This window comes from Passer domesticus, chromosome 10 (assembly GCF_036417665.1).
Source record: "Passer domesticus isolate bPasDom1 chromosome 10, bPasDom1.hap1, whole genome shotgun sequence".
NCBI lineage: Eukaryota > Metazoa > Chordata > Aves > Passeriformes > Passeridae > Passer > Passer domesticus.
The window spans coordinates 41,705,396-41,732,976 of NC_087483.1; the positions used below are offsets into that span (position 1 = coordinate 41,705,396).

The following is a 27,581-nucleotide window of genomic DNA, read 5'->3' on the forward strand; positions in this document are numbered from 1 at the left end:
CTCCCTGCTCATGCAGGAGCAGGGCTTTGCCCTTTGCCCACGGACAGCCAGGCTGGGAACGTGCAAATCCCTTGAGCTCTCCCCACCAGAACATCCCAGCCAGGGGCGTTTATCCCAGCAATGATGAAATCTTGGATTTTATTGTCTTTTTATGCAAAACTCTCCTTTTTTTTTTTCCTAGAAGGCAAAAACAAGAGGAGAAAATGAGGTTTTTCCTCCGAGCGGTGAAACTCCGGCCTTAAGGGGTCACCCAGAAGTGCCTTTCCCTGGGAAAGGGCAGGATTTTTGGCTGTGATATTCCCATGAAGGTTTTGCCTGGTCTGGTGCTCCCAGTCTCGAGTGGGGAGGATTTGCTGGAGCTCTGGCATCGCTCACTCCCTGCTCTGGTTCCTGTCGAGGTCCCACTGCCAGCCCGGCTTTAATCCCCGGCTCTGGGAGGGATTATTACATTTAGGCAGGAGTGAAATAAAGAAGGAAGACAAATAATCCCCACTGAAAGGGAAAGAACAGCTCTGCTGGCTCCCAGTGGAGCCATCCCGGCGGGATTTGGAGGCTCTGGGGCTGTGGACAGAGGGGGAAGAGTTTGGAACTAAAAGAGGAGAAATTTAAGTGGGAATTAGGAAGGAATTCTTCCCTGGGAAGGTGGGCAGGGACAGGGATGGATTCCCAGAGAAGCTGTGGCTGCCACATCCCTGGATGTCCAAGGCTTGGAGAAATTTGGGATAGTGGGAGGTGTCCCTCACAGCCTCTTCCAGCCCCAATGGAAAACAGACCCCATGGAAAATCCAAAGGCTATTGATTCTAAGTGCCTGTTTTATTCCCATTCCACTTTTCCTGCCATTCTATTTGATGGAGTGATGAATACCTGTGAGAAAACAGGGAATGGGCTCCTGGCACCATCCCGGAGCCGCTCCACGTGCTGGAATTCCAGCTGGAATTCTCTGGCTGGAAGCAGAGGAATTCTCAGGAGAAACCCCACAGCACATCCCCCAAACGGATCAGCCCCTGCCCCCTCCCAGGCAATCTGTTTGTTTGTTTGTTTGCTTTGAAAACCCAATTAAAACATCCCAGGCAATTATTAATTATTCCCAGGCATTTCCTGCTGGAATGGCTTTGCCTGGTGGGAAAATGCAAGGAGGGAAGAGTCTTTGACTCTGTCCTTGCTCGAAGATTCCGCTTTCATTAGGCCCGGCTTAACGAGGCTGGGTTTAGAGCAGGTGTTAAGTGCAATCAGAGCAGGATTGTCTGGGCCGTGCTCAGTTAACCTTTGCCTGCGTGCATGGCTTGGCTGATTAATTAATCAGCGATTGATGACGACCTTTGCTAACGACCTTGAGCTCCCAGGATGGATCAGAGGATCAGCACCTTCTCCTTTTAGGCACCCGCACAATGAGCTCCGGCAAGGAGCTCATTTCCTGGTGCTAAACTGGGATTTGGGATGCAGACGGAGAGAGGGACGGGAATATTTGTGTTTAACAGAGATGAATATTGATGATTCAATCTTTCAAAGGATGTGCGGTGAATTTATAGACGCTCTGTGTGTCTATAAAAATAAAAATGTGGAAGGAGAGAACGGCCTTGAGTTGCTCCAGGGGAGGTTTAGGTGGGATGATGGGAGGAATTTCTTCCTGGAAAAGGTAGAGCTGCCCAGGGCAGTGCTGGAAGCCCCATCCCTGGAGGGATTTAAAATCCATGTGGATGTGGCACCTGGGGACACAGGGCAGTGATGGCCTGGGCAGTGCTGGGGAATGGTTGGACTTGACGATCTGGGAGAGTTTTCCAACCTTAAGGATTCTGGGATTTTTGGGAGCCACAGAATGAGAGGGGGGTGTGAATATTTGTGTTTAACAGGGATGAATATTGAGGACTCAATTTCAATCCTCTCCAGGAGCTCCAGCGGGGTGGGAATCATCAAGAAAAGGTCATTTCCAAAGAAACCCTTTAAAAACCACTTGGGTATTTCCTGACCCACTTGTACACATCAACATCCATGTCAACATCCATGTCTTCCCTGCCCAGAGTGTATCCATGGAATTTGGAAGGTACCTGGAGGAATCCTTGCAGTAAAACAGCAGCAGGACATCAAAAGTATTTCTTTTTTAAGAAAACTTCTTTTTTTGCCTGTTTTCCCCCCTCCCAGGCCAGCTGCTGCCCATCCATCAGTGGCAGGGTTTCCATGGAATGAATGAGGATGATGGACGTGTCTCCCTGTTGTCATTCCAGGTTGGATGGGGCTTGGAGCAACCTGGGCTGGTGGAAATGTCACTGCCTGTGGCACTAAATGACCTTGAAAGGTCCCTTTCACCCCAAACCATCCTCTGATCCTCCATGAAGGGATTAAAGCTGGATCCCAGCGGGAAAGGAGATCCAAAGTCACTGCTGGGCCCCTTCCCAGAGCCACAGGAAACCTTCTCATGAATTTCCCCCAAATCCAGCTTCTTGGCTTGATTTTAAGCTGCAGAGCCAGGCTAGGCTCCAACCCAGGCCTGGCTCACCCCCAACAGCCCAGCCTTGCTAATCCAGGCACCCAGCATTATCTTGGAATAAAGGATAACAGAGAGGAAAACCTGCGTTCCCTCCAGGAGATGGGTCTGGTGGCACTGATTTTATTGTCCTGTCACACCAGGAGATGGATTTATCCCGGTTTTCCACAGCAGCAGGGATGCTCCTGGTGGGAAAAGCCTCTTCCAGCATTGCCAGTGGAGGAGTTGGGAGTAAATTAAGTCTGGAAGGGCTTTTTTCCCCCTCACTGCATCATCCCCTCCTGTCCCTGAAGGTCTGGAATGACTCTGGGAGGCTGCTGGAAGCAGAGCCCCAGCTCCTCTGCTGATTTACAAGCAGATTGTGCCTGGAAAAGGGATGTTTAAGGAGAAGCATGGATGGGGTGGGTCTGGTTTTCCCAAATGCACTCAGGGGCTGCAGGAACACGGCCACACACAGCAAAGCCAGGCCTGGTGGGGTGGAGGCGCCCAGGCTGCCCCAGAAATGTTGATTTTTGTATGAACTGTGAGTAAACACAGAGATAAAAATGATCTACACATCCCTGGGAAATGCAGCCCACCAGGAAACCCAGCTGGAGCAGTTCCTTTCTACCTGTGCTGGGGAAAAGGAGCAGAAAAATGGGAAAGGAAAATCCACCCTGCCCGGCAGAGCAGCATCAATCAGCTTTTAATTTCAGCTGCTCATTAGTTCATTTATTAGCCCATTGATTGAACCCAATGGTGTGGCACTCCTCACCCTCCCAGGAATATAAATTGGGACCCTTGTTAGGCCAGCGATGTGGACACCACCTCTTGCAGCAGGAGCATGGCTTTTCCCTGCTCTGGAGCTGAAATAAATCAGGATTAATTCCTTTTGGAGCTTCCAGAGCCAGATGCATCCTGGCCATGCCCGTGCCTGACATCTGCCCATTAAAGTTGTGCAGAGATGCAGATCTGTAAATGTAATTACACAGCTCAGCTCTAATTTCCAGCTCTCATTTAACAACTGACTTAGCAGCATCCAAACAGTTCCAGTCCCATGGTTAATTCATGAGGATGCACAACTCCAAAACAAACTCAAAATCCTCAGAGATTCCCCTGATGAATTGGGGAAAATTCCTAAGGGAATGTGGAGTGAGGGGGTGCTGGTTCAGGGACTGAGCCTGGCTTGGAGCTGATTTCCAGAGAAAATTCCAGCCTGGGATGTGCTGCTTTGGCCACCATGTCCTTGTTTTGGGAGACCTGGGCAGCGAATTCCTGGAGATCCACTTCTCTGGAGATTTTAGGATTATGAACCCAGCGAGATGTGTTTGTTTTACCATCGAGCATGAATCCTGGCTGTGCTGGGGTTTATTCCTGATCCTGCCTGATGGGAAATGCTGTCCCTTGATCCCTGGGATCCAGCTCGGGCTGGAAGCAGACACAGCTCTGGAAAAGTCAGAGTTTCACATCTCTGAGGCTGAAACACATGTATAAATCCTCTTTATCTTCAGCATCACAGGAAACAAAGAGGGGTTTTGGTGCTGTTCTTGCATGGTAGAATCCCAGAATCCCGGGATGGTTTGGGATGGAAGGGATTTAAAACCCATCCCACTGATGGGCAGGGACACCTTCCATAAACCAGCAGGACCCAAGCCCCCTCAGGTGCAGAGCCATTCATTTATTTCCTATTCAACACACCGATGTATTTTTCCATGTTAATGCATTTTCCCGAGAACGCATCCAACTATTTCCATTTTTCCCATTTAATACATTCTCCTGCTTCAAATCCCTCTCCTATTTCAGTGCCTCCTCCTGTTGCAATGAATTCCGTCCACCTCCAGCCTCCCAGAGAGGCTTCCCCCGGAGCTCCTGCTGCATCCAGGACAAGCAGCCACCCCGCTGCTGCTTTTTCCAGGATCCATCCCTGCCTGGGGACTTCTCCCGCATCTGCTCCCGGTCCCACCCATCCCTGTTTAATCTTTGGGAGCTGACTCACGGGGAAACGCCGGCCTCATCTGCCGGGAATGTTAAACAGAGCCTTTTTAAACAAGGGATGGAAGAAAGCGCCCATCTGGCCGCAGGGAAACGTGCTGCTTCCCTCTTTCTGCTGGGAAAGGGACACAGGGACCGAGGCCAAGCCGTGCCGGGCGCCGGGGCTCCCCCACCCCAGGCGCTGCCCCAGGTTTTGTCCCCAAAGCCACTCCAGCTCTGATGGAGGGGTTGTCATGGCAATAACCCCGGGCTCAAACAATCCCGGGGAATTTGATGGGGATTAAAGCCCCAGGAGTCTGGAGAAGGGAGCCAAGAGGTGCCCTGGGAGCTGCTGGCACCTGCGCTCCGGCTGCTGCTGCTGCCACATCCCTCCATCCCAGCCTGGACTGAGCCTCCCCTGATCCTCAGGTTCAGCTTTTCCATGTTTCAGACTCTGTGCTGCTTCAGTGTGCAGTTCTGAGCTGCACATGAAGGGTTGCTGAGCTCTGTGCACAGAGCAGGGACACAAAACAATTCCTGCTCCAGCTGGGCACCAAGGACAAATGATCCCAATGCCAGCCCAGGAGCACAAAGCCCGTGGGCTGCAGAGAGAAAAACAAGCAGGGTGGGACTGCAGGGGCTGCAGTGGGGTTGGCCACTGAACTGCAATGTGCACATGGAGCAGAGCTGAGCCCAGGGAGAGACCCCGGCAGCGCTCGTGCATTTTGGGGCCATTTGGGTTCATCCTGGGGGCAGCCCTGGCTGGGCTCTGCTGCTGCCCGAGGTGCATCCATGGAGGAGATCCTTGGATCAATCCCTGCTTTATTCTGGAGCTCTGCCCAGCCTCTGCTCCAGGACAGCCTCTCAAGGCATCACCACATTCCCGGGGCAATGCCTGGCTGGCCAGTGGGTCATGAGAAGGATTTGCTCACTCACCCCAAGCTCTGTTCTAGGGTTAAAGCCAGGCCTCGCTTCTCCGTTTTGCTCCTGCAGCAGAAATGTAAAACAGGAAAGAGCTGCTGGAAAATCCCAGATGCTGAATTGGGAGCAGCCATTGCACAGAATCAGCTTTTCTTTCTGATTATTCTGAAATTTATTCTGATTATTCTGAAATTATCTTTCTGCTGGGATCAGGGGCTGAGGAAAAGCCCCATCTCAGCAGCTCCTAAAACCAGATTACAGAGGGAGTGGGGCAACTGGCTCTGATTTATCTCTGTGCTCACTCAGCCCATCCCAAATCCCAAACCACCGCTCCAGCTCTCCCACCTCTCCTAGCAGGGACCTGCCCAACCTGTCCTTCTTTTGTTTATCCCACAGGCATTGCTGACTTCCTTGTGATGCTACAAATCCACAGGGAAAACACCCAGAGCTGTCAATAAATCCTAGAAAAATCAGAAGGAACTCTGCAAAACGCCCAGAAAATGAAATCCCTGTTTTTCCTGGTGCTGCCAAGGTGCCACAAGGAGCTTGGGAGAGGGGAAGGAGCTGCTTTTGCACGGGCTGTTAAAATTCCCAGCACACGTGCAAGGAAGACTGAAGGGCTGAATTTATTCCAAAGGCTCCCTCATTCCTTCTATCCATTTGGAGCTGGCTCTGGAGATGCTCCCAAGGTAACAACAGCCAGAGAATTCCAGATAAAGGCAAATATTTTCATCTGCTTTTCCTCAGGGATGCCATTTCAGACAAGCCTGTTCCCATCTCACCGCTGAGCCTGGATTCCAGGCCTGGAATTGCAGCCCTTAGATCCATCCAGAGTGTGATTCCTCAGTGCTCCAGTGAAAAATGCAGCTGGAAAAGCTGTTTTCCAACCAATGGCACCAGAATCCCTTCAGGATCACAGACTGCTTGGGGTGGGAGGGATCTTAAACCGAATTCCACCCCCTGTCCTGGGCAGGGACAGCTCCCACAGCCCAGGCTGCTCCAAGCCCTGGGAGAGGCCTGGAAGGAGATGCCTCTGGAAAGGTGGGAGGCAGCAAGAACTGCTGGGCAAGGCAAAATCTGGGAGCAAAAAATTCCCTCTGCAAGCTGCTACTGGAAATTCAGAGCCTCTGCTTAGAGGAAGAAAGGTCTAGGAAAAAAAAAAAACAAACCAACAACTTGAAGTTTCTAATGCTGATCTTTTGGAGGGCTTCCTTCCTTTTTTTCCCCCTTCTTTTTTGCTCTTTCTCAGTGGAAAACCAGGAATTTCTGTGGTCCAATTCCTTCCAGAACTTTGTGTCCACAGTCAGCTCCTGCCCCTTCCCCTCAGGAATTCAGCTGGAGGCTCCTTGACCACTCTCCTCTCCAGCCTGGGGGAACACAATGAGTTGGAGAGGATTTAAATCCATGAAAACTTCCCAAGCATCCTGCAGCTCTTCCCATCAGTGCCCCAGCAGCCAGGGATGGCCTTTCATCTCCCCACTCCCGAAATTTCAGGAGAATGAATAAATTCCCTGCCTTTGAAAACCCCTTCTCAAGTGCTCTGGAGCTGCTGGGATAATCAGGAGAGGGATGGGCACTGCTCCTGCTCCGGGGTGGTCCCAGCATTGCACAGATTTCCCATCCCAGGAGCTGGAAAAAAATCAGGGGAAACACTTGGACAGAGCTGAGCTCTATCCCAGTGAAATCCTCGTGCTGGGAGACCTCAGCAGGGAAACGAGGTGGGAAACTGGGAATTCCTGGCATTTCTGTCCTGCTCCTTCGGTGGTGCACCAGAGTAGGGGGAATTGTCCTTGCTGTCATCGGGGTGTAAATCCCAGGGTTGTCGCTTTTTTGGGATGCTGCAGCACCTTCCTGGGATGGATATCTCGAATATGGAATGAATCACATATAGATTGAACAACTACATCAATTATTTCCTCAGGCTTTCCTTTGCTCCAGAGCTTTCCCAAGGTCTGTTGTCCCCTGGAAAAGCTCCAGCACCCAAACCAGCTGGGAATTCTCCTGCTGGGTGGGAGTGGGAGCAGGGGGGATCCCACTGAGCTCGTGCTGTGAGAGATAAAACCAGAGTTAGGATTAATCTGCTGCAGGTATAAACGAATCAAATGATCCCTGCAAAGTTATTTTCCTCTTCCATTTCTGCATTTAAAAAAAGCATTACTTTTAATATCCCTGAGTGCTGGAAATGTGAACATCTTGGAAATGCCTTGGAAAGGCTGGAAAGGATCCAGTCCCGGAGCACAAAAATCTCACGCTCAAACCTCCAGTGAGGGTTTCAAAAAGTGATGGCTTGGAGCTGTAGTCATGGTGAGAAAACAAAATATATTGGGGAAAAAAATCAGGAATAGATGGGAAAAAAATCAGGAATAGATGGGAAAAGGGGATTGAGGGCAGCCTGGATGGAAAGGAAAAGAAGGGAAAGGGAAAGGGAAAGGGAAAGGGAAAGGGAAAGGGAAAGGGAAAGGGAAAGGGAAAGGGAAAGGGAAAGGAAAAGGAAAGGAAAAGGAAAGGAAAAGGAAAGGAAAAGGAAAGGAAAAGGAAAGGAAAAGGAAAGGAAAAGGAAAGGAAAAGGAAAGGAAAAGGAAAGGAAAAGGAAAGGAAAGGAAAGGAAAGGAAAGGAAAGGAAAGGAAAGGAAAGGAAAGGAAAGGAAAGGAAAGGAAAGGAAAGGAAAGGAAAGGAAAGGAGAAAGGAAAGGAGAAAGGAAAAAGGAAAAAGATTTGAAATTTGGGTTGGAAGGGCCCTTAAAGCTCATCTAGTTCCAGGGGCACCCACCATCCCAGGTCACTCCAAGGACAGACTTTGCCCTGGGTGAGAGCTCTGGGAGCTGGGGAGATTTTGAGGCTGCACCAGAGGAAGCATCCCGAGGGTGCTTGGCTGAGCATCATCCGCGGACTGGCAGGGAGCAGATTCCTGGTGGCTCCTGGGGGTGCCCGGCGCCAGCCCTGCCCGTGAGGAGAAGTTTGGCACAGCAGGGAGCCGCTGGTGTTTCCCCGACCGTGCCACATGCGGGGAAATGGAGGAGAGGAGGGAGAACGCCCTTTTACCATGAAAATTAGAAAAGGAAAAAAAAAAATTAAAAAAAGGAAAAAAAAGTGCCCCCAACCCAAGCCATTAGCACGGGCATTGTAGCATGAAACACAAACCCTTCCTCCCGAGCCACACAAAGCCCGGGCAGAGTAATTAATGCAATGAAAGGGCCGGGGCTTGCAGATGGAGATGCGGGAATAAAGGCGCTCCCCGGCGCTGGGCTGTCATGCATCGCATGCCGCATCTGTTATGGAAATCAGGGCTAGCGGGGCCTTTTGTTCGGGCTAAAGCCCTCCCAACAGGGATTTGGCCGCAGTAGATTTTCTTGTTATTAAACACGATTTCGGGCTAGTTGAGAGCAGATGCTGCCGCGGCGTTTGGAACTAATAACCGAGCTCGGAGAGTGCAGCATCCCCGAGAAGCCTGGGCTGGCCCGCGAGAGGGATCCAGCCCGGCTCGCTGCTTTGCACATGAATGCTGCTGACACCAGCTGAGCCCCCCGGGCTGCCCTGGCAGCCCCCGGCACCCCCTCCCCGCCACACTCAAATCACAAGCTCCAAGCACATCTCCGCCTCCTCGGCCCCGCAAGGCACCCAAAAAAGCCACCGGAGCCACCCGCAGCATCCCAAAATTTAAAAAAAAAATCTCTCTGATACCCTCTGCGATGGATTTGCCCAAGCCACGGCCGTGTCAGGAGGGAGAGGACCGGAGCTCGGGGATGTTGGGGTCACAACGGGAGGGACAAAGGCAGCGAGGCGACAAAAGCCACGGGCCAGTCCCCGCAGCAGCACATCGGCATCTCGGGGTGATGTTTGGGATGGAATTGCCTCTGGCAGCTCCGGAGAGGAGGATCCTGGAGCTGGGTGTGCCACAGCTGGGGTGGAAGCGAACAGGAAGGGGCAGAGCGGCGGTGCCACCCCAGGGGCACATCCCTGATTGCTCAGGGACGGTCCCGGGTTTGCCAGGGAAGGGCAAAACTGAAAAAATGGAGGTGGAGAAAGGGAATTTTGGTACATGGGATGGAATATTAAATCTCATCCCATTCCATCCCTTTGCTACGTCCAGGACACCTTCCACTGCCCCAGGCTGCTCCAAACCCTGTCCAGCCTGGCCTGGGACACTGCCAGGATCCAGGGCCAGCCACAGCTTCTCTGGGCAGGAAAGGGGTTTTCATAGCCCTGAGGGAGAGCTGTCCATCCGTCCATCCATCCATCCATCCGTCCCCTGCTGTGGCTATGGAAAATGAGCAGGACAAAGAGCATCAAATTCATCCCGAAAAGGACAAAGAGCATCGAACACATCCTGAGAAGAACAAAGAGCATCAATCACATCCTGAGAAGGACAAAGAGCACCAAAACAGAACAAAGGGCACAAGAACACCTCCTGAGCAGCACAGAGAACACCAAACACCTCCTCAGCAGGACAGAGAACACCAAACATCTCCTGATCAGGACAAGGAGCACCAAAACTCATCCTGAGAAGGACAAAGAGCATCAAAACACCTCTTTTAGAGGACAGAGGGCACCAAGCATCTCCTGATCAGGACAGAGGGCACCAAGCACCTGCTGAGCAGGGCAGAGGGCACCAAAATTCATCCTGAGCAGGGCAGAGGGCACCAAAATTCATCCTGAGCAGACAAACCTCGGCAAAGGCGTGCTGCTGTGCCAGGCAGGAGCGGGTACAGGGCAGGGCAGGGGGCAGTGCCCATTCCCACCTCAGGGATGTGCTGCTCCCATCAGCATTGGCAGCAGCACCGGGAGATTTCCCTACACGCCAGACAAGAAATGAGTCACGTCTGCTCCAAGGCAAGTCCTGAATGCAATCTGCAGCTATTCCAGCCAGGATGAGGTTAATGGCTCTGCTCGGAGTAACCTGAAACTCGGCACAGCCACCTCCAGCTCCCTGACTTGGGAGGTCCCGATTTTGGGGGCAGAAAATGCCCTGCAGCCCCACGATCTGCTTTTGTTCTCCGGAAAATGCTGCAGCCCGCTGCCATCAGCGCATTCCTGAGGAGGGGGGACACATTCCCCAGGAAAGGGGACACATTCCCAGCGCTCTGCATCAGAGCGCTCTAGATCAGGCTGCGAAGGCAGTTGCAGGAAAAAAGGCTCCATCCATGTGCTTCCATCCCCTTTTCCCAGTCCCTCCGTGGTTGCTGTCTCCTTGTCCTCAGCTCCGAGGTCACACAATCCTAACCCTCCTTCCTACACCCTCTTAATCCAATTCCCCCATCCAGTTTTATCAGCCAAGATGGCGCCAGCCCCGTGAGGGGGATCCGCCATCTTAGGCCTAATGGCGCCAATTTCGCCTTGCCACCACAAAATGCCACCCAGGACCTCCTTTCTTCTCTCTCCCTTCCTGTTCCAGGGACTGTCACAGCTCCCTGGAGGTGTCCCTGGGTGTCACTGCTGATTTTTCATGGCAGAACACTTGACTCAGCTTCCTCTGCCTCCACCCCAGGACACCCCAAGGCCCCCAGTCCCAGTTTCTGCCCTGCATTCCAGCCCTGGAATTCCAGCCCTTGTGTTTATTTATACTTCTGCTCCTTCCTTTTGGGTGTTTGTTCAAGTTGAGCCTCTTCGTGCTGAGGGTGAAGCTTTTCTTTGGGTTTTTCCCTCAAAAATCCAGGTGGCCCTGGCTGAGGCCACATGCCCAGGCCCACAGGGCATAACTTCACCCCCCCATCTGTAAATATCTAATAATATTCAATATTATCACCATTATTTCATTGCAAACACACAAATTCCCCTTTATTTCACAAATGTACTGCAGGGGATTACTGCTAGCTTCTCACCCCATATTTCATATTTTGCTGTAAAATGAGTAAAATGATAACTTTTATCCCAAAATGGCACCTGGAGGCTCAGGACTGGCTCCAAGAGGGCTGTTCCCAGGAAAAGGAGCCCAGGAATGTGGTTTAACCAGGGAAGGTCTCTGCTGCAGGATTGAAGTCTGCTCATCCCTTCCTCATTCCCATGGGAATGATCCTGGTGCTGGTGCCACCTCCAGAGCAGGACAGGTGACCATGGCAGAGCAGGAACCCTCCTGAAAGGATTCATCCCCTTTCCACGGGTGAAAAACTGGGAATTCCTTGCCAACCTCCACAGCAAATTGCAAAGGAAGGAGATTTAGGAGCACATCCCAGAATTTGTGCCATGAGGTGGGTGGAGGGCTAAAAACCCATTTCCCCACTTGGAATTCTTTCTTCACAGATCCTTTGGAAAAGTGGGTGAGATCTTTTCTCTCCTCCTCAGATTATTTCTCATCCCTCATTTTACAAGGTCATTTAGGGAGGATAAAGGAAAAAAACCACTTGGCAGAACATTCCTTGTGCCAGATCCCAAGGATCAGGATCCAAGGTCATTTTGGACACTTTAGGACCTGCTGAGAAGATGAAGGAGCTGCAGGGGAAAAAAAAAAATTAAAATAGACTGAGCTTTTAAATTGGCAGCAGCCACTGCTGCAGCTCCAACCTCTCCATGGCTTTTTCAGGAAGGCTGGCACAAGAGCGGGATGAGATGGAGAATCCCTGGAAAAATATGTTCATAAATCTTTTAAGAAAGGAGTTTGGAAGGAAGAAACTAAATGAGCTGAGAATTAATAGTTACTTGATTTTGAGCAAATAATCCCTCCCTTAGGAGAAGCTGGCTATGTGAGGATGAGACAAAGAAATGCCAGCACCTGACCCCAAATCCAGAGTCCCAAAATACCCTTGGAGCTTCAAGCCACCACCAATCTGGGTGAAAAAACCCCTAAATATCCATCAAACAGCCGACTTCAGCATGTTAAATTCAGTTTTATTTCCTTTCTGGAGATGGTTTGAGAGTCCTTTAACAGCACCTTCCTAATCCACCCCGTTTGGGTTGTGAGCATGCCACTCTGGGGAGTGACCCAGGAGCACCATGAGACATCCAAAATTCCTACAAAATTTGGGGAACCTCCAAACTGGAGACACCAGGAGGAGACATTTCTATCTTTCCACCAGGAGCCAGGGAAGAGCAGCTCAGAGGGAGCAGAGGAGCCACAAAGCCCAGCTTGCAGCTCACACAGAATTCCCTGCCTAGCTCTGGTGAAACCCCAGGAAAAGCAGCAGGAGACTGGTGTGGGTTGGGATGAAGCCAAAAAGAGTGGCCCAACTGCTCCTCCAGCGTTTGCAGCTCTGATACAGACACCACAAACCCTCCAAGAGGAACCATGAATTGGGAAAAAATCCTTTGTGGAAAGAGTTTCCAAGGAAGGAGGAGTGGAGCTTCTCCTGCTGGCTCAGTTTTGGGTCAGTGACCCACGAGCTGGGTTGGGCTCCTCGACCTGGCACAGATGGAAACACCAAAGACACCTTAAGGTGGAGAGGGAGAGTCTGAGTAATTAATTAACTCCTCACTCATTAATTACAGCACCTACAGAGCTGCTGGGTCATCAGGAACACCAGGGCAGTCTCAAGGAACAGGGAGATGAACAACTGCTGGGAATTCTGACATGAGACCACCACATGGAGACCATTCCAAGCTTTCCTGCCTGGCCTGACACCAGGAGAAACCCTCAGGAGGGGAGCTGCAGGTTCTGTGTGTCCCAACAGGACAAAGGAATTTCAGGACAACTCAGAATTCCAAGGATCTCCCAGTGATGACAGCAACAGGAACAGATGGAATCACCAAAGACACCTTCAGATGGCAAGGGCAGGGAGAGTTTGGGTAATTAATTAACCACTCACTCATTAACTACAGCACCTACAGAGCTGCAGGGTCATCAGGAACACCAGGGCAATCCCAGGGAACAGAAGATGAACTGCTGGGAATTCTGAGATGGAATTTGGAGATGAGAGCACCACAGGGAGACCATTCCAAGCTTTCCTGCCTGGATCAGCACCAGAAACGCTCAGGAGGGGAGGATGAGCTGCAGGTTCTGTGTCCCAACAGGACACAGGAATTCTGGGACAACTCAGAATTCCAAGGATCTCCCAGTGATGACAGCATCAGGAACAACCCTCGGCTGGGAATGAGTTTTTCTGGCAAAGAACAACCTGTAAGCTAAATTTGAAAATGTGAAAATGCAGCTTGAGAGGCAAAGCAAAGCAACCCCCACGTGTTTGCTTTGCTCCTCTGCCTCTGGCATTTTTGGGAAACAACGCCGGGAAGGAACCCACAGCAAAGTGGAAAATTTAATGCCCAAAAGGCTGTTGCATGAGAAAGATTCCTTCTCAAACCCCAGCACAATTATGCCCCAAAACACACAATTATTAATGAACTACCACACAAAGGCCGTTTCCACTACAAGAAAATTCCTTTTTTTTTAATTCAAAGAAAAAAAAGGTATTTTAATAAATACTGCAGAAACATTAACCAAACATACAAAGTGACTTCAACAATTAAAAAAAAAAAGTAATGAATGTCCTGCTTTTTAACAGTTATAACTTATTTTTCCACAATATTTAAATACAGAAAGAAGCACTTACCAACTATTTTGTAATACTGCCCTAAGAGCACTGTTGCATCAGTTAAAAGCTTATTATGGTGGTCAAAAATGTCTTTTTTTTTGTGGGAAATAACCAGAATGGGAGTGAGATTTGTCTTCTTTTCTCAGATGAAACAAAGTGCTGGGAACACACAGAACTGAGATTTAATTATGAGTTCATCTTTACCTTTGCACGAGTGAACAGAGCTTTTAAACACTTCAAAAATGAAGCATCACCATTGGGAATGACATGCTTGTCCTCCACAAGCAAAAACCAGCCTGCTCAGAGCTTTGTCTCCTTCCTTTGGGAGAAGTTTGGTGAGTCAGGAAGAGTTGCAAACCATTGGAAAAGGCTGATTTAATTCAGTGTAACAACAGCAAAAAGGGATTGGACTGAACCAGTTCGCCCCATTTCAGGACTGGGGGCTGGATACTTTTGTGTTAATCCTAGAACTAAGGGCAGTATCCAGTTCCCACTGGGGACCCCTTAAGGCCTCACAGTTCTTCAGACCCCTTCTCCTCCCCAAAATGAGGAGCACCACAAAAGGCTCTGCTGGCTCATTTGCAGGTTTTTGAGGGGTAATTTTGTTTGTTTTTGTTTTTTTTTGCAGTGAACCACATCCCAGAAGAGCATTTGTCTGCAGCTTTCTGCGGGATCCATGGGCTCTCCAGTTCCTGGGAGAAGCCCAAGGGGGGTTTTTGGGGCATCCCCAGGTGGGCAGTAAGGCTTAAGGAACGATCAGGGCTGGAAAACCACGAATCATTTGCCATCACAGCTCTCAGCACCTCCCACTTGAACCTACAGCAACGAGGCCACACAGAACACCAGCACTGGGCACCAACTGCACTCCACATCACAACCACAAAGAGGAACAGCCGAGTCAGAGCCCCGCAGGGCTGCTTTGCCCTCACTCCCCACCCCCAAACTGCATCCATCTCATTTCCACGGGAATGCTGGGAATCCTCAAACAGCTGTCTTCATCCCCACCGTGGATCAGGAAGGCAAAACTCCAGACTCCTCCAAAATTTTCCTCTAGGTGACACACACGGCCTCGTATCCTCTCCATTTTCACAATCAGCTACTAAAAAAAATGAGATCAAATCCTTTGGAAAACCAACGCTAAGGTCACGGGGATAGTTCCTTAATGAGAAGGGCGTATTAATAATGTCTTCATTAAAAAAAAATCCCATTAAAGTATTATTTGAATGAAATCAAAGTGGTAGCATCCAGGAGCAGAGCGTTACTAAAAGAAACAAGCACTGTCCACGACATCTCTCCTTTGCAGGGTTATTTTCCCAATCATTCTCTCTTCTCTCAGCACATTCAAACGTTTTCCCTTTTATTATTATTTTTTTGGCATTGTCTTCAACAGAAATTCCTGATGCCACCTCTCTCAGAGCCTTTTCTTCCTGCTGCTCAGTCCTTAAAGTACAGTCTCACACAGCAGGAGAAGTCTCCATGAAAGCACTGGCAAAGCCCTCATTAAACACCCTGTGGCTGTGACTTCATTGAGCTCCAACCCCTCCTGGATCTTCCTCCTCCTCCTCCTCCTCCAGGAAATCCCAGCTCCTTCACATCACCGTGCAACTCTTGGCTTTGTCCTTTCTCAAGTCCGTGGCCACTGTGGACAGTTCTGGCCTGCCAGGCATGTGTGAAATTCGCTTTGTGGCCCTCTGAGATTTGTTTCGTTTCACATTTTTGTTTGTTTTGTTCACACACGCCAGGGTGGCGACGTGAAAAATGTCTCTGACACTGTTTTCTGACTGTAAGGCTGAGCATTCGATGTATGTGGCTGCTCCAATCTGTTTGGCCATATTTGCACCCTGAGGGGAAAAAGGAACATGTGATCAATACCAAGTTGTGCAAAATCCTCAGCAATCCTCACAATTCCAGCTCTGCGCTGTTTCCCTGGGAAAGCCGAAGCTAACTTGGGAAAATAAACAGAGATTTGTTTGCAGGAGGAGTTAAACAAGTGTCCAAGCATTATCTGCTGTGCTGATAAACACAAACGGGGAGAGAAAAGGAGCTCAGTGACTGCAAAAAGCCTGAAGGGTCTGTGCAAGGCCTTTTCAGCAGTTTCACCTGAACCTGAATCTGGGAATTTCCTGGAAAATCTGGCAGCTTGAAATCTCTAAAGAGAAATTCTGTGCCTTAAGGAATAAGTAGCTGCCCTGAGCTAGAGCAGAGTCCTTTTTCCAGCTCCAGGAAGAGGACAAAGTTCTTAGGGAAATGTGTTCTGGGAGAGTTCTATCAGCTTCCTGATAGGGAACTGGGAAAAAAAGTGAAAAAGAACATGAGGGGTTTTAGGATCCCTTCTTTAGTGATTTTAAGAAGCCAAAGCAGGGATATTTGTTGCAGCAGCACAAGGCAAACATCCCAGACAGATGACAATAGCCTGGGATCCCATGGTGGATTTTGCTACTGAACACAATACAGCATTATGTGACAAAACAGGAGTTGTTCCAAGGGAATTTGATTTCTGAGGGGTGAATCTTTACTAAGTTACAAAAACCAACCACATCCTTGATTTGGCTACTGAACACAATACAGCATTATGTGAAAAAAGAGGAGTTGTTCCAAGGGAAATTTGATTTCTGAGGGATGAATCTTTACTGAGTTACGAAATCCAACCACATCCTTGAGGTGCCACTCCTCACACACTGCCTCCAGCCCCTCCTGGCTCTCAGTGCCAGCCTGATGGCACCAATCCCTGGGCATCCAGCCTCCTGTTTGCCCTGCAGTGATGCAGCCCCTTATCAATGGCAAGGGGGAGAGGCTGATAAGGCAGCAGGAGCCTGTGGGAGCAGCCCTCCCCACAGTCAAACATCTCGGCTCCTGCTCAGCTGAGCCTCAGAAATGTTTGCTCAGGTGGAGCTGCCTGAACTGGGAGGCTGGAGCAGGGTGTCACCAGCCTGTCCTCACCCTCCCAGTGCTTCCTGCTGGAGTTCAGAGCAATGGGAAGGCTCTGACTCCATTCCAGGCAGGGGGATTTAGAAGAAGCTGTGTCCTCCTGCTCCTCAGGGGTACAGGCTGAGCTGTGAATCCAGGGGAAAAATCCACCTGCCAGCAGAGTTTTGATCACTCTCATGGAAAGACTTGATTTTACTCAAGTCCTGCCATTTTCCAGTGTAAACATGCTGCATCCTTAGTAACCCCACATCAGGAGCTGCTGCTTTGGAAAACATGAGGGAGAAACCATCCCAAGCTGGTTGCTAAAGACACTGAGGTGACTCGTGGAGGTGCCACAGGGTGATTCAGCTGCCATGAATGATCACACACAAGTGAGTAATAAAGGGAAGCTCACCTCAGAGCAGTTTCCCTGCTCCCTACATCCTGCTCTCTCCCATGACCTGATTCCTTTCCCTTTTCTCTCCTCCAATGCCTGGCTCCAAACTTCTCCCTTCCCTAAGAGCAAAGAACTCATCAAGAATTAAGATGCCTTCTGGCACTGCTGCACCTTCAGAAGGAGGGACAAGGGGTTTCTTAAGGATCTGGGACAGATTATATTCTAATATAATGTCATGGTTCCAAAGTCAAACAACATTCAAATCTGAAGTCTGCAGACAGCAATTTTACCAATTTGTCAGTGAATAAACAGGATGTGTCACCTTTTAGCTACATTTTTGGTGTGTGCAGGCACAGAAAAGCAGGAAGTTTTTAACAACTCACCTAAAAAGCAATTTGCAACCAAAAAGACAACAATTTATGATGTTTAAAGGGACAATTTTATGATGTGTTGTGGGGCTGCAGGATTTCCTTTAATCCTAAACAGTTTTCAAACCCTCCTCCACCCAGACCAGAGGCACAAATCTGCCTTTTAGGCTGCACTGGTGTCATCACGAGGGAGAAGCTGGTCCCAGTGAGGGCTCCAGTGACAGAAAAGGGGTTTTCCTTCCCTGCTGAAGCACAGAAAAGGAGGTGGCTCCTACCTGGTCGTAGGACACGGGGGTCTGCCTGTGGTTGGAGAGCTCCACCAGCGTGCTGACGTCCGTGCGCAGGTCCGACTTGCAGCCCACCAGGAGCATCTTGGTGTTGGGGCAGAACTCCTGGATCTCCCCCTTCCACTGCAAAATTGCAAATTGTTAGTTGTTGGAACCCTGAGGATTTTAGACTTTGTGTTGTCAGATGCTAAACCCCAAGAGAACACTGCATTTGACCTGAGGCCGTGGAGAAGGCTTCCAAAATGGAATGACAGAACTAAAATTATAGGTCTGCAGTTTGATTAGAAGTGTGTAACATCACACAGTAGAAAACGTAAGAGTTTAAAGTTTTAGACTATAGTAAAATATATAAAACAAGATAAAAGTTCTAAGACAAAAGCTAGTCCATCATGGGTTTGGGTGGTATTGTGTAACTAGATAAAATCCACATTACGAGTCATGAGCAGTTAGTTATTAAGTTAAAAATAAAAATACTTTATGTGTCATTTCTTAATTAGACACTTAAAAAAGTTTTAAGGATAAACTTTTTAAAGCTTATCCTTTGTAAAAAAATAAACAGAACTCTATTTTTAGTTTGTTAAAATAAAATACTGTAGAATTCAAAGTTTGTAAAACTCTAATAAAAACTAACAAACATTCAAGTCCAAACAAAAAATACCATCTCACACATTTAATCCTGACCCTAACAAAATAAAAAGATAAAACTCAACAGTTCATGTTTAAATCCAAAGAAGCAATGGGTAACAACTTTAATCAGTCCTGACGTCCCAGGCTGAAATATTTTTATGTAATAGCTGGATCTGCCTTCAAGGTAATTTTTTGAAGGCATCAGCTCCAGCAGAACTTGGTCAAGGATGAAATCTTCCTATCTCACACACTCATGAATTCCACTGCCTTACTAATCAGGAGGGCATGAGCTGAGATTATTTACCCACAGGAGCAAAGGTTTGCAGAGCTGCTGTTTCTCACACCCAGCCCCAGCCAGTGCAGAAATGGTGTCCCCACCTTCAGCTGTACAACCACAGCACCAGCAGGGCTAAATGTGCCTTTATTGCTGCATTCTCACCCCAAAACTACACAGATCTGTCCCGGGTGAAACAGCAATTTGGGATAAATTCATTTAGTTTCACCCTTCTGCAAGGTTATGTTGAGAACTCAAAGCCAAAACCTTCACAGCATAATCCAAACAGATGATACTCCCTAAAACTGAAGGCTGTAATTTGGGTTTAAAAGCATTTTAAGAAAAATCTCTTGCAGAATTAAGTAACCAGCATTCACAGGGACAGAAAAACCACAGCTCTGGATGCTTTTTGATACAGACAGAGTAGCTTTGAAGCATTTTTTGTAGGCTATTCAGAGCATTGTAAGGCACTTTATCCCAGTGAGACAAGAATCACTGGCCCCAGCCCCAGAAAAAAAAGGAATTTCAGGTCATTAAGCCCCAAACCCACTGTGCAGTTGAGTCATGCTCAGCAGCCAAGGAGAGGACCAGGACCACCCTGCAAACACAGAGCCTGACTATGAAAATTGCGAGTTTGAGTCGTGGGAAGTGTGACACAAGCTCGGATCAGTGATCTCATGGAGGGCTTGGGGCAGGGCTGCATTTCTGTGCCACTGCAAGCTCTGCTGGTGGCTTCCAGAGGCATTTGTCACTGCTCCTTCCAACGTCAGGCTCACAAATTATGTAAGGCCGTGGCAGAAGTCCAAACACTTGGCAGACAATTTTTACCCAGCAAAATTTCCCAATCCTGTTACAGGAACATGTGAGATACAATTTCTTACAGCACCTCACACCACCCTCAACAATTCCTTGCTGTCTCAGGGCTGAGGAATGAGAATTTCCTTCAGCTCCAAATGTCCATTAGCAAGTTTTTGTTTTCAATTAACATCCACCCCTTTCAAACAAATGACCTCAAATTAAAGCACCCTCCTGTCATCGCTCCATTTAAAGAAACAAAGTGGAAGTTTCCAGAGCAGGAACAGCACCGCTGCAGGGATTTCAGGATGAGCTTGTCCAGCAGAGCTCCGTGCTCAGGGCTTGCTCAAACACTTGCCTTTTTTAGGACACTGTCCAGGGTTTCTGGCCGACTGATGTCAAAGCAGATCAGGACAGCGTCGGAGTCGGGGTAGGAGAGCGGGCGGACGTTGTCGTAGTAAGGGGAGCCTGCAGGGAAAACAAACAACATCTCCATTAACTGCTGTTCTCCTCTTCCTGCAGCCATCCAGACAGCCTGGAGAGCTCTCGGAGACAGCCCCAGTGATCCATCACCCACCAAAACTCCCAAGGAGAGGGAAACCGGCTCAGCTCAAGTTTAAGGCCCAGCATTAACCTGCAGGAGAACAAATCCTCCAACCCCAAAAGGCTTTTTCTAAAGCAGATTTGAAATTCCTCAGTTTTGATCTAACAGTTAATTTAAAACAAATAGCTCCAAGTGCAAAAAGCATCTTTAGCTGTCACATTGGCAATGCTTAGAAGAAACTCTTGCTTCAAACTGAAGAACTTGTTGCAGGAAACAGATTTCCAGCAGGGAAAAATCCCAATCCTGTAGGCAGGCACTCAAGTTATTTGTCACAAAAAGCCTCATTAATCTGTAAACCAATAAAGCTTGCAATAAATGTTTATGTTTAGCCCATAAACCAGATTTTTATCAACAAGATCAAAGCTAATTTAGTAATCTGAGGGAACAGATGTAGGTACAGTGCTGCTTGTTTTACTTGCAGGCCTGCAAAGGGATTTTCTGTTTTCCTTAACAACAATCAGGATGTGAAGACTTAAAATCTGTCCAGAGTTAAAATTTGTATTTTAATCATCTGGGGAGTCTGGCAACAGGTTTGGTGAGGGGGAAAAAAAGAAAAAAAAATTTGTTTTTTCTAAGAAGTTGCTCAACCACTATTAGGTTTGGCCTTAACTGTGGTGAGCTTCACTTCCTGAGGAAAATACATTTCTTAATGCATTTAAAAAGGCATTTAAACCAGTTCAGGGGCCCAACAGGGCAAGGGCCTGGGCAATTCAAAATTAGTATTTTTAAGCCATCACACATCCTTACTTCTAAATCCTAAAATACAGCAGACCCTAAAACACAGCATGGAACACCCACCAGAAGAACCCAGCTGCAGGAGTTTGGGGGGTTATCAGCTCATTATCTCACGGATTTCCCAGCTCTCCAGAACTAATTGGCTCTAAGGTCTCTGATTATTAACTGGATTAGAGGAATTGCTCAGGTTTTGCCCTGACAGACAGCCCAGGCTGTTGCACAAGGAATGGTGTGAAGGGCTCGCAGATGACTTCACTTGGAAGGCTTCTCCTGCACGGGAAAGGAGGCAAGAATCCCAGGAATGTTGTTTTTGAAATGAGGAATAACACATGGGGAGTGAAGCATTACCAAAGTAGGTAGCAGAAGGTAATTTAGTGAACGAGAAGGATTTCATTCGAATGCTCATCTCTGTAAATGATGTCAATCTGACAGAGCTGTCAGAAAAGGCTCTTCACACCCCACTTCAGCTGAATTCAGCACAAATGACACGTTGGGAACAAATCTCAGCGAGGTGACCCGGAGTTAACTCCTCGCTGCAGCTATCAATGAGCATTTCCCACTGCTAATTACACCCCAGTATCCCCAGCACTGCTATTACAGCCCTGTCCTGCAGCCCCGGGGCTGGGTTATTCAGCCCGGAGCCCCAGGCTGGGTTATTCGTCCTGGGCACAGAGGAACTGCAGCACCAAGTGCCACTAAGAGCCACCCGGCTGACATGAGAGCACTGCCTGAGTCTCCCTGAGCTCCAGCAAGCAAGGGCAGGACTGAGGGAACCCTTAATGGGTGCTGGCTAGAAAGGAGTCTCAGCAAAGCCTCACCCAGAAACTCATTCCTCACACAAATACCTCTGGGCTCACTCAGCAGCTCCAGGGATCCCATTTATGTCCAGGAGATGGATTTCTGCTCAGAGTCCCCACCTCCAGCCCCGAGACTCCTTCCCACCCCTGCTTTGCTTGGAAGGTTTTTCTTTTTTCCCCCTCTTTGAATTTCTCCTATTTCAGATGCTGAGCTGGAATAAAAGCACTTTTAGCAAGCTTAGGAGGGATATTCCCCAGCTTTTCTCCAAGCTGGTGTGTGGCAGAACAAACAGAGCCCATTTCAACTCCTCGAGCTGCAGGATCCACAAAGGAAATTTCCTGCTCTCATTTATAACCAAACCTTTATTCCTGTGCAAATAAAGAGGGGCTGCAGCCCTCGCTGTGCAGGCCTATTCAAGCTGGCATTTCCATGCCTTTGCCCAGAGAAACCCTCAGAAGGCAGGAATGTCAGGAATGAGGCTCGCTCAAGTCTGAACAGACAACTCCAGCACAGCCCAGCCAGGCTGCTCCCTCTTTTTCATGTTCCCTTGCAGATTTGAAGCCGTGCCAACCCTCGAAAACAGAAGGAGAATGTGGAACTGGAGCCATGGTATTTGTGGGGAGAGAAAAAAAAAAAAAAGCCTATTTGTGTTTGGGATTCTGTTCCTGTAAAATAAAGCATTTTTGGCAAGGACAACATGGGTGGTTTTTCAGTTTTATCAAGGAGTTGCTGATAAGGCTGTAGTTCATTTTCCTTTGTGCTGGACATTTATTCCAGCTGCAATCCTCCTTTTTTTTTTTCAATTTGTTTGGCAGCTTCAATAATTTCAGCCAAAAATACTTGCAACATTAAGGATGGTCTGCTTTTGAAACCTTATGTTTCATGCAGAGTCCAACAAAAATTCAGCTTTTAGTCTGAAATAAAACCCCTCCCCAGCAATATGGTTGGGTTTGGCCTAGAGGGGACACCAAGCTCAGCTTTAAGTATTGCTATCTTAATAAAGAACAGAATTACATCGTTAAGAGCTGAAGAATATTTAATTTTGGGGTGGTTTAGCACCACTTGAAGGTGCTGGATCAGGGAGAGGTGCTTTTCTGGAAGATGCCAGGGCACCAGGAGGGTTCAGCTGCACATCCTGGGGCCAGGAGGGCTCAGTAACAGGCAAGATTTTCCTATTTCCACACCAGCAAGCAGCCACCAGGAATTAGGCTTTGGAGCCTTTTGGAGCCCAGTCAAGTGAAAGAAAAACAGATGAACAGCAGCATTCTCACTCCCAAACCCTTGGGCTCACTAATTATCCCAGAAAACACAGCAAACACTGCCTGCTCCAAGGAGCTGATTCAGTGCTGATGGTTTTCTTCCTCCAAAAAAAACAAAAAAAACCCCAAAAAACCCCCAAAAACCTGGGATGGCTGAGGTGGGTTTTCAATGCAGGCTCTCTCCAAGCACAGAGATATCAAAATATTCACAGTTTTTTGTAGGATCACACCTGCAAGGGAAAACTTTGGGAGGACACTTGGCATTCCCAGGTATCAATTCTAATCAATTCCCCTGTAAAAGTAATAAGAAAACCCTGCAAAAATGAGCAATTAAAATCAGAGAATCCCAGAATTCAACAAGAGAACTGGGAGGCAAAGACAGCAACTGGACTTTTCCCTTGCAATCCTTATTGCCAGGGAATTTGGGGAATTAGCAACTTTAATTCCTCCAAGTTTCAGCTTTCTCCTGAAAGGTTTCAGCACGAAACTTTCCAATTAATTTCTGTTTGTATATGGACACTGAGTACATTGTATACAGTCAAAAATCACAGCAAAACTAACTTGACTCTCAGCTCCAAGGCCCCTCTGGATTTAATTACTTGCTAATCCCCAGCAGTTGTAAGTATTTCTGGCCCTGTTGAGAATTATTTTATTGGAGTGGCCACGGTTCAAGCAATAAAGAAACCCCCTAGAACACATTTTAGGGAGACACAGGTATGTACACCTAATTAATGGTATTTCTAAGCCACAGCTGCTGTTGTCCTGGCAAGAAATATAAATATCAAAGAAGCCAAAAAAACTCGATAAATGCAGATTAGGTGGTAGATAAAGGCAGCTAATACAGATTTTTCTCCTTCACAGTGGCCCTGAAAGTACATGAAGCTTTAACCTGGAGAAACTTTTAATATTCCACCTCACACAAGAAGCAGAGCTCCCAAACAGCTCAAGACTGCCACATGTTACCACAGAGCAGAGTAATTTATGGTGTAGTGAGATTGCAACCAGACATTCCTGCTTTGAGAGAGGGCTGGTAGTCCCAAACCCCATTGAAATTCCACTTGGCAAGTGCTTCCCTTAATGCTGTGGCTAATTTAAATCCTTCTAATGACTTGCAGAACTAGACAGCTCCAGCAAACATTTGAATAATGAACCTTCCCGTTCCATTCCACTCTTACTTGTCCCATATTCCTATGGGCAAATCCAAGATGCAACAACAACTCCCCAATGAATTTTAAATTTTCTATCAGTTGCATGACACCTTGAAGTTCTCTGGTAAAAACACATCATTATCGTTGGTATATAAGGAATTACAAACCAAAACTGTGGCAGCAAGGCCTGTTCTCACCCTCACACAACTATTTTAACCAATGGCCACAGCATTTCTGATTTTCCCAGTGAGCAAAAAAGGAGTTGGAGGTGGCAGTACATCCTTCCAAAGGATTCACTGCAAAACCTAATTATCAATTTTAATTCAAGGGACTGATTGGCAAGGCTGTTAAATGCTCTCAGTTAAAAAAAAAAAGAGTTAAAGATGAATACAAAATACTGATTGAGTCATCTTGGAAGTATCTGCAGCATATTCCCAAAAAACTCAATTAAACAGCATCTTTTCCCCCCTCCCAAGAGTTCTTCAAGCACCACAAAACCTGCAGCCATCACCTCCCCCGTGCTGCAATGATCAGCCATCTTTTGAAGTTAATTAGATTTAGTCCTGCTTCAAAAATGCCATTCAGACATCTCTCCTAACCCAGTAGAAGAGCAGGACAAAGACTTGTAAAAATTAAATTACCAAGACTTTCAGATAAGGCTAAAACACTCCCTTATCTCCTGCTGCCTGTTATCTGCTGATGAGATTCTGCTCTGGGTTAATGGGCTCGGGCAGAGCTGGGTTTCTGAGCTGGGTGAGAAGGGATGGTGTTCACGGAGCCAAAATCTCTCATCCAGAGTCCCACAGCCAGAGGATCCACTCAGCACCACTCTGTAAAACCAAGCACTGGGTCCTTCAAGTATTTCCTCTTCACTTTGGGATGTCAGACAAATCACCCACTTGCTCTCAAGCTTCTGACTCAACCACACTTGCTCTGAGTTCCAGGACAGAGGACAAAGGCTGGCAGGTGTTTTTTCTTCCACTGCTTTTGTCTTTTGAAGTGCTAGGGAATATTTCATTCCATGGGTGTCTCCAGCCTTTGACAAACAGATTCCAAACCTTCCCACGTCCAGCCTGCGTGTGTGCTGTGTGTTAATAAAGATAACATTTTCCAAAATAACTAATAATTTTTAATAAGCCCTTGCTCCACGGTTCCAGCCAGCTTAGTAATCAGCATGAAAGCTCCGACCAGACATACTCCAGAAATCTGCAAGTCTCACTTGGCATAAGATGAAGAAAAAAAAAAAAAAATCAGCTCAGAGCAAAGCTGATACTGGTTGTGGGCAGAGGCTGCCTTTTCCCAGTAATCGTGTTGCAAGAATTTGGAATCATTTCCTCAACAGCAAGAGGGAAGCCAACCCGCCGCCTAAACTCCTCTTTTAAACAGGGATTAACATTTTCATTCCTGGTAAAAGAACTGCTGTCGCACTGAGCAGGAACTGCCGGGTCCAAATTCAGCATTAACGAGCCGTCTACACAGAGAAAGAGAGGGACTGCGTGTTCTGCCAAGTTCCCGCAGGTTTTTTTGCCAATCAGCTCTGCGGATGATGCTGATGCACACCTCTGGTCATGTTCCTGGTGTCATTCCCCCCTGGACATCCTCAGCTCTCCCACACCGGCTCCCCACGCTCCTCTCCAGCACTGAAGCAGCAGTTTTGGGGTGCTCCCTCACCCCCCTGGCTCTAAGTGCAGCCCAATTATCCAAATTATCAACGACAGGCGGATCTAGAGGAGCTCCTGTCTCAACATGCGAGCAGAGCCAGCCAAACCCCAAACCCCTCAACCTTGGAGGCGTCTGAGCCGGTTTCTTCCAGGTAAAACTGGAAGAATGAAGAGCCCGATGGGGGCAAGGATGGTTTCCTCTGCATCCCACAGAACCAGAGGTAAATTCTAGAGGTTTTCCCTAAAAGAGATTCTCTAGGACACTGAAAAGTGCTGCTTTGTAAAAAACCAAGCAGGCATTCAGGAGGCCACCGGGAGCTCCAAAGCGAGCTGAAATAATTCCCCACTCGCACATGAACACCTTCTCCCTCCCCTACGAGGCAGAGCGGGGTTTGCAGGCAGCAGGGCTCCCCAGAAAGCTCCTTCCAGGCAGGCAGGTGAGAACACATCCCCCTGCAATGCTGACAAACCGCTTCCCGGAGCCTTGCCCACACCCTCAGCCGAGCACATCCTGCAAGGATAGCTGAGATTTTTCTCTAAAAGCCGTCAGAAGCAGCCGCACGCAGAGCCTGGTAGCCCCAAGCAGCCCCGCTCCTCCCGATCCCCCTCCCCGAATTCCCGGGATGCGAACGGCAGCGCTCACCCGAGGTGTCCCAGAGGCTGAGCTCGATGCGCTGCGTGTCGATCTCGAAGCTGGCCGTGTAGTTCTCGAACACGGTGGGGACGTAGCTCTGCCGGGAGACAGCGCACGGTCAGCCCCGCGCCCATCGCCGCCGCCCCGGCCCCGAGCCGAGCCCGAGCCCGCCCGGTGCCGGCCCCAGCCCAGCCCCGCGCCCGTCCCGCGCACCTCGGGGAAGCAGTCCTTGGCAAAGACGTGCAGCAGCGCGGTCTTCCCGCACTGGCTGTCCCCCACCACCACGATCTTGCACTTCACGTTCTGGTTGGGATCCATCGCCGCCTTGCTCGATAACTTCTGGCTCGCTCTTCTTTCCTTCATTGATCTCCCCTTAAGTCCCTCCGGCCGGCCACAAGAGAGGAGGAAAAAAAAAAAAAAAAAAGCCAAAAAACCAAACCACGCCCGGGCTCCTCGCGAAGAAGGCAAAAATAACGTGAAAAGCACAATAAAGCCGCTGCGGTGGAGAAGGCAGAGCCGCGGACGCACCGCCGCCCGCCCGCCGGTCCCGCGCTCACTGCTTTGTCCCCCCGCCGCCCGCCCCTATTTATAGCCTCGCGCCCGCCAATCACCGCCCGCCTCCGCGTGGGCCACGCCCCCGCCGCGCGCCGCCGGGACAGTGCGCCCCCTAATGGAGACGGGAGGCACCGCGAGTGGGGGGGGCAGTGAGGGGGGGCCCGGCGCCCTCAGAGCGATGGGGGCGATAAAGGAGGGGCTTGTGGTGTTTGTAGATGGATTTTATCTGTAAATGTCAGCGCTGTGAAAGGGAACGGCGGGATCTGGGGCTGCGCGGCCTCCAGAGGTGGTCCGGGATCCTTCAGGGGGTGCCCAGTGCCTCGGGCTGGGATGAGGGATGCTGGGGGGAGCTGAGGAGAGCAGGGGGCTGAGGGGAATGAGGGGAATGAGAGAGAGATGAGAGGGAAGGGCTGAAAAAGGATGAGGAGAGCTGAAAAGGGATGAGGAGAGGTGAGAAGGGATGAGGAGAGGTGAGAAGGGATGAGGAGAGCTGAGAAGGGATGGTGCTTGTGATGGCGGGCAAAGGGGCTTTTCCCTCAAAACACGGTCACGAGGAATGTGTGGGGATATCACAAAAACACAGAATCATGGAATACTCCGAAGGGGAAGGCGCCACAAGGATCATGGATCCAGCCCCTGTCCCAGCACAGACACCCCAAAATCCCATCCCTGGGAGCAGTGTCCAAACCCTCCTGGAGCTCTGGCAGCCTCGGGAATGT

General features: G+C 48.9%; 1 protein-coding gene and 1 long non-coding RNA gene across 2 annotated transcripts; one reads left to right on the forward strand and one right to left on the reverse strand.

The window, feature by feature from the left end:
• Window positions 1–13,663: 13,663 nt before the first annotated feature.
• On the reverse strand, window positions 13,664–26,853 carry RND3 (Rho family GTPase 3). Its single transcript, XM_064435327.1, has 5 exons — window positions 26,521–26,853; window positions 26,317–26,404; window positions 19,827–19,936; window positions 17,761–17,895; window positions 13,664–15,654 (listed from the first exon to the last, which is right to left on the reverse strand). The coding sequence occupies exons 1-5, from the start codon at window positions 26,668–26,670 to the stop codon at window positions 15,403–15,405; spliced, it is 735 nt and encodes a 244-aa protein (XP_064291397.1). The 5' UTR covers window positions 26,671–26,853; the 3' UTR covers window positions 13,664–15,402.
• LOC135309269 (uncharacterized) lies at window positions 15,651–20,392 on the forward strand. Its single transcript, XR_010369587.1, has 2 exons — window positions 15,651–17,112; window positions 19,991–20,392. It is a non-coding gene; the product is annotated as an uncharacterized LOC135309269 (long non-coding RNA).
• Window positions 26,854–27,581: the final 728 nt, after the last annotated feature.

Excerpts from the sequence above, each read along its gene's own strand:
- RND3 (XM_064435327.1), bottom strand. The coding sequence starts at position 26,670 with ATGAAGGAAAGAAGAGCGAGCCAGAAGTTATCGAGCAAGGCGGCGATG. Across the intron at positions 26,405-26,520 it reads CCAAGGACTGCTTCCCCGAG|AGCTACGTCCCCACCGTGTT; the intron begins GTGCGCGGGACG and ends GTCTCCCGGCAG. Across the intron at positions 17,896-19,826 it reads TGGACAGTGTCCTAAAAAAG|TGGAAGGGGGAGATCCAGGA; the intron begins GCAAGTGTTTGA and ends GCAATTTTGCAG.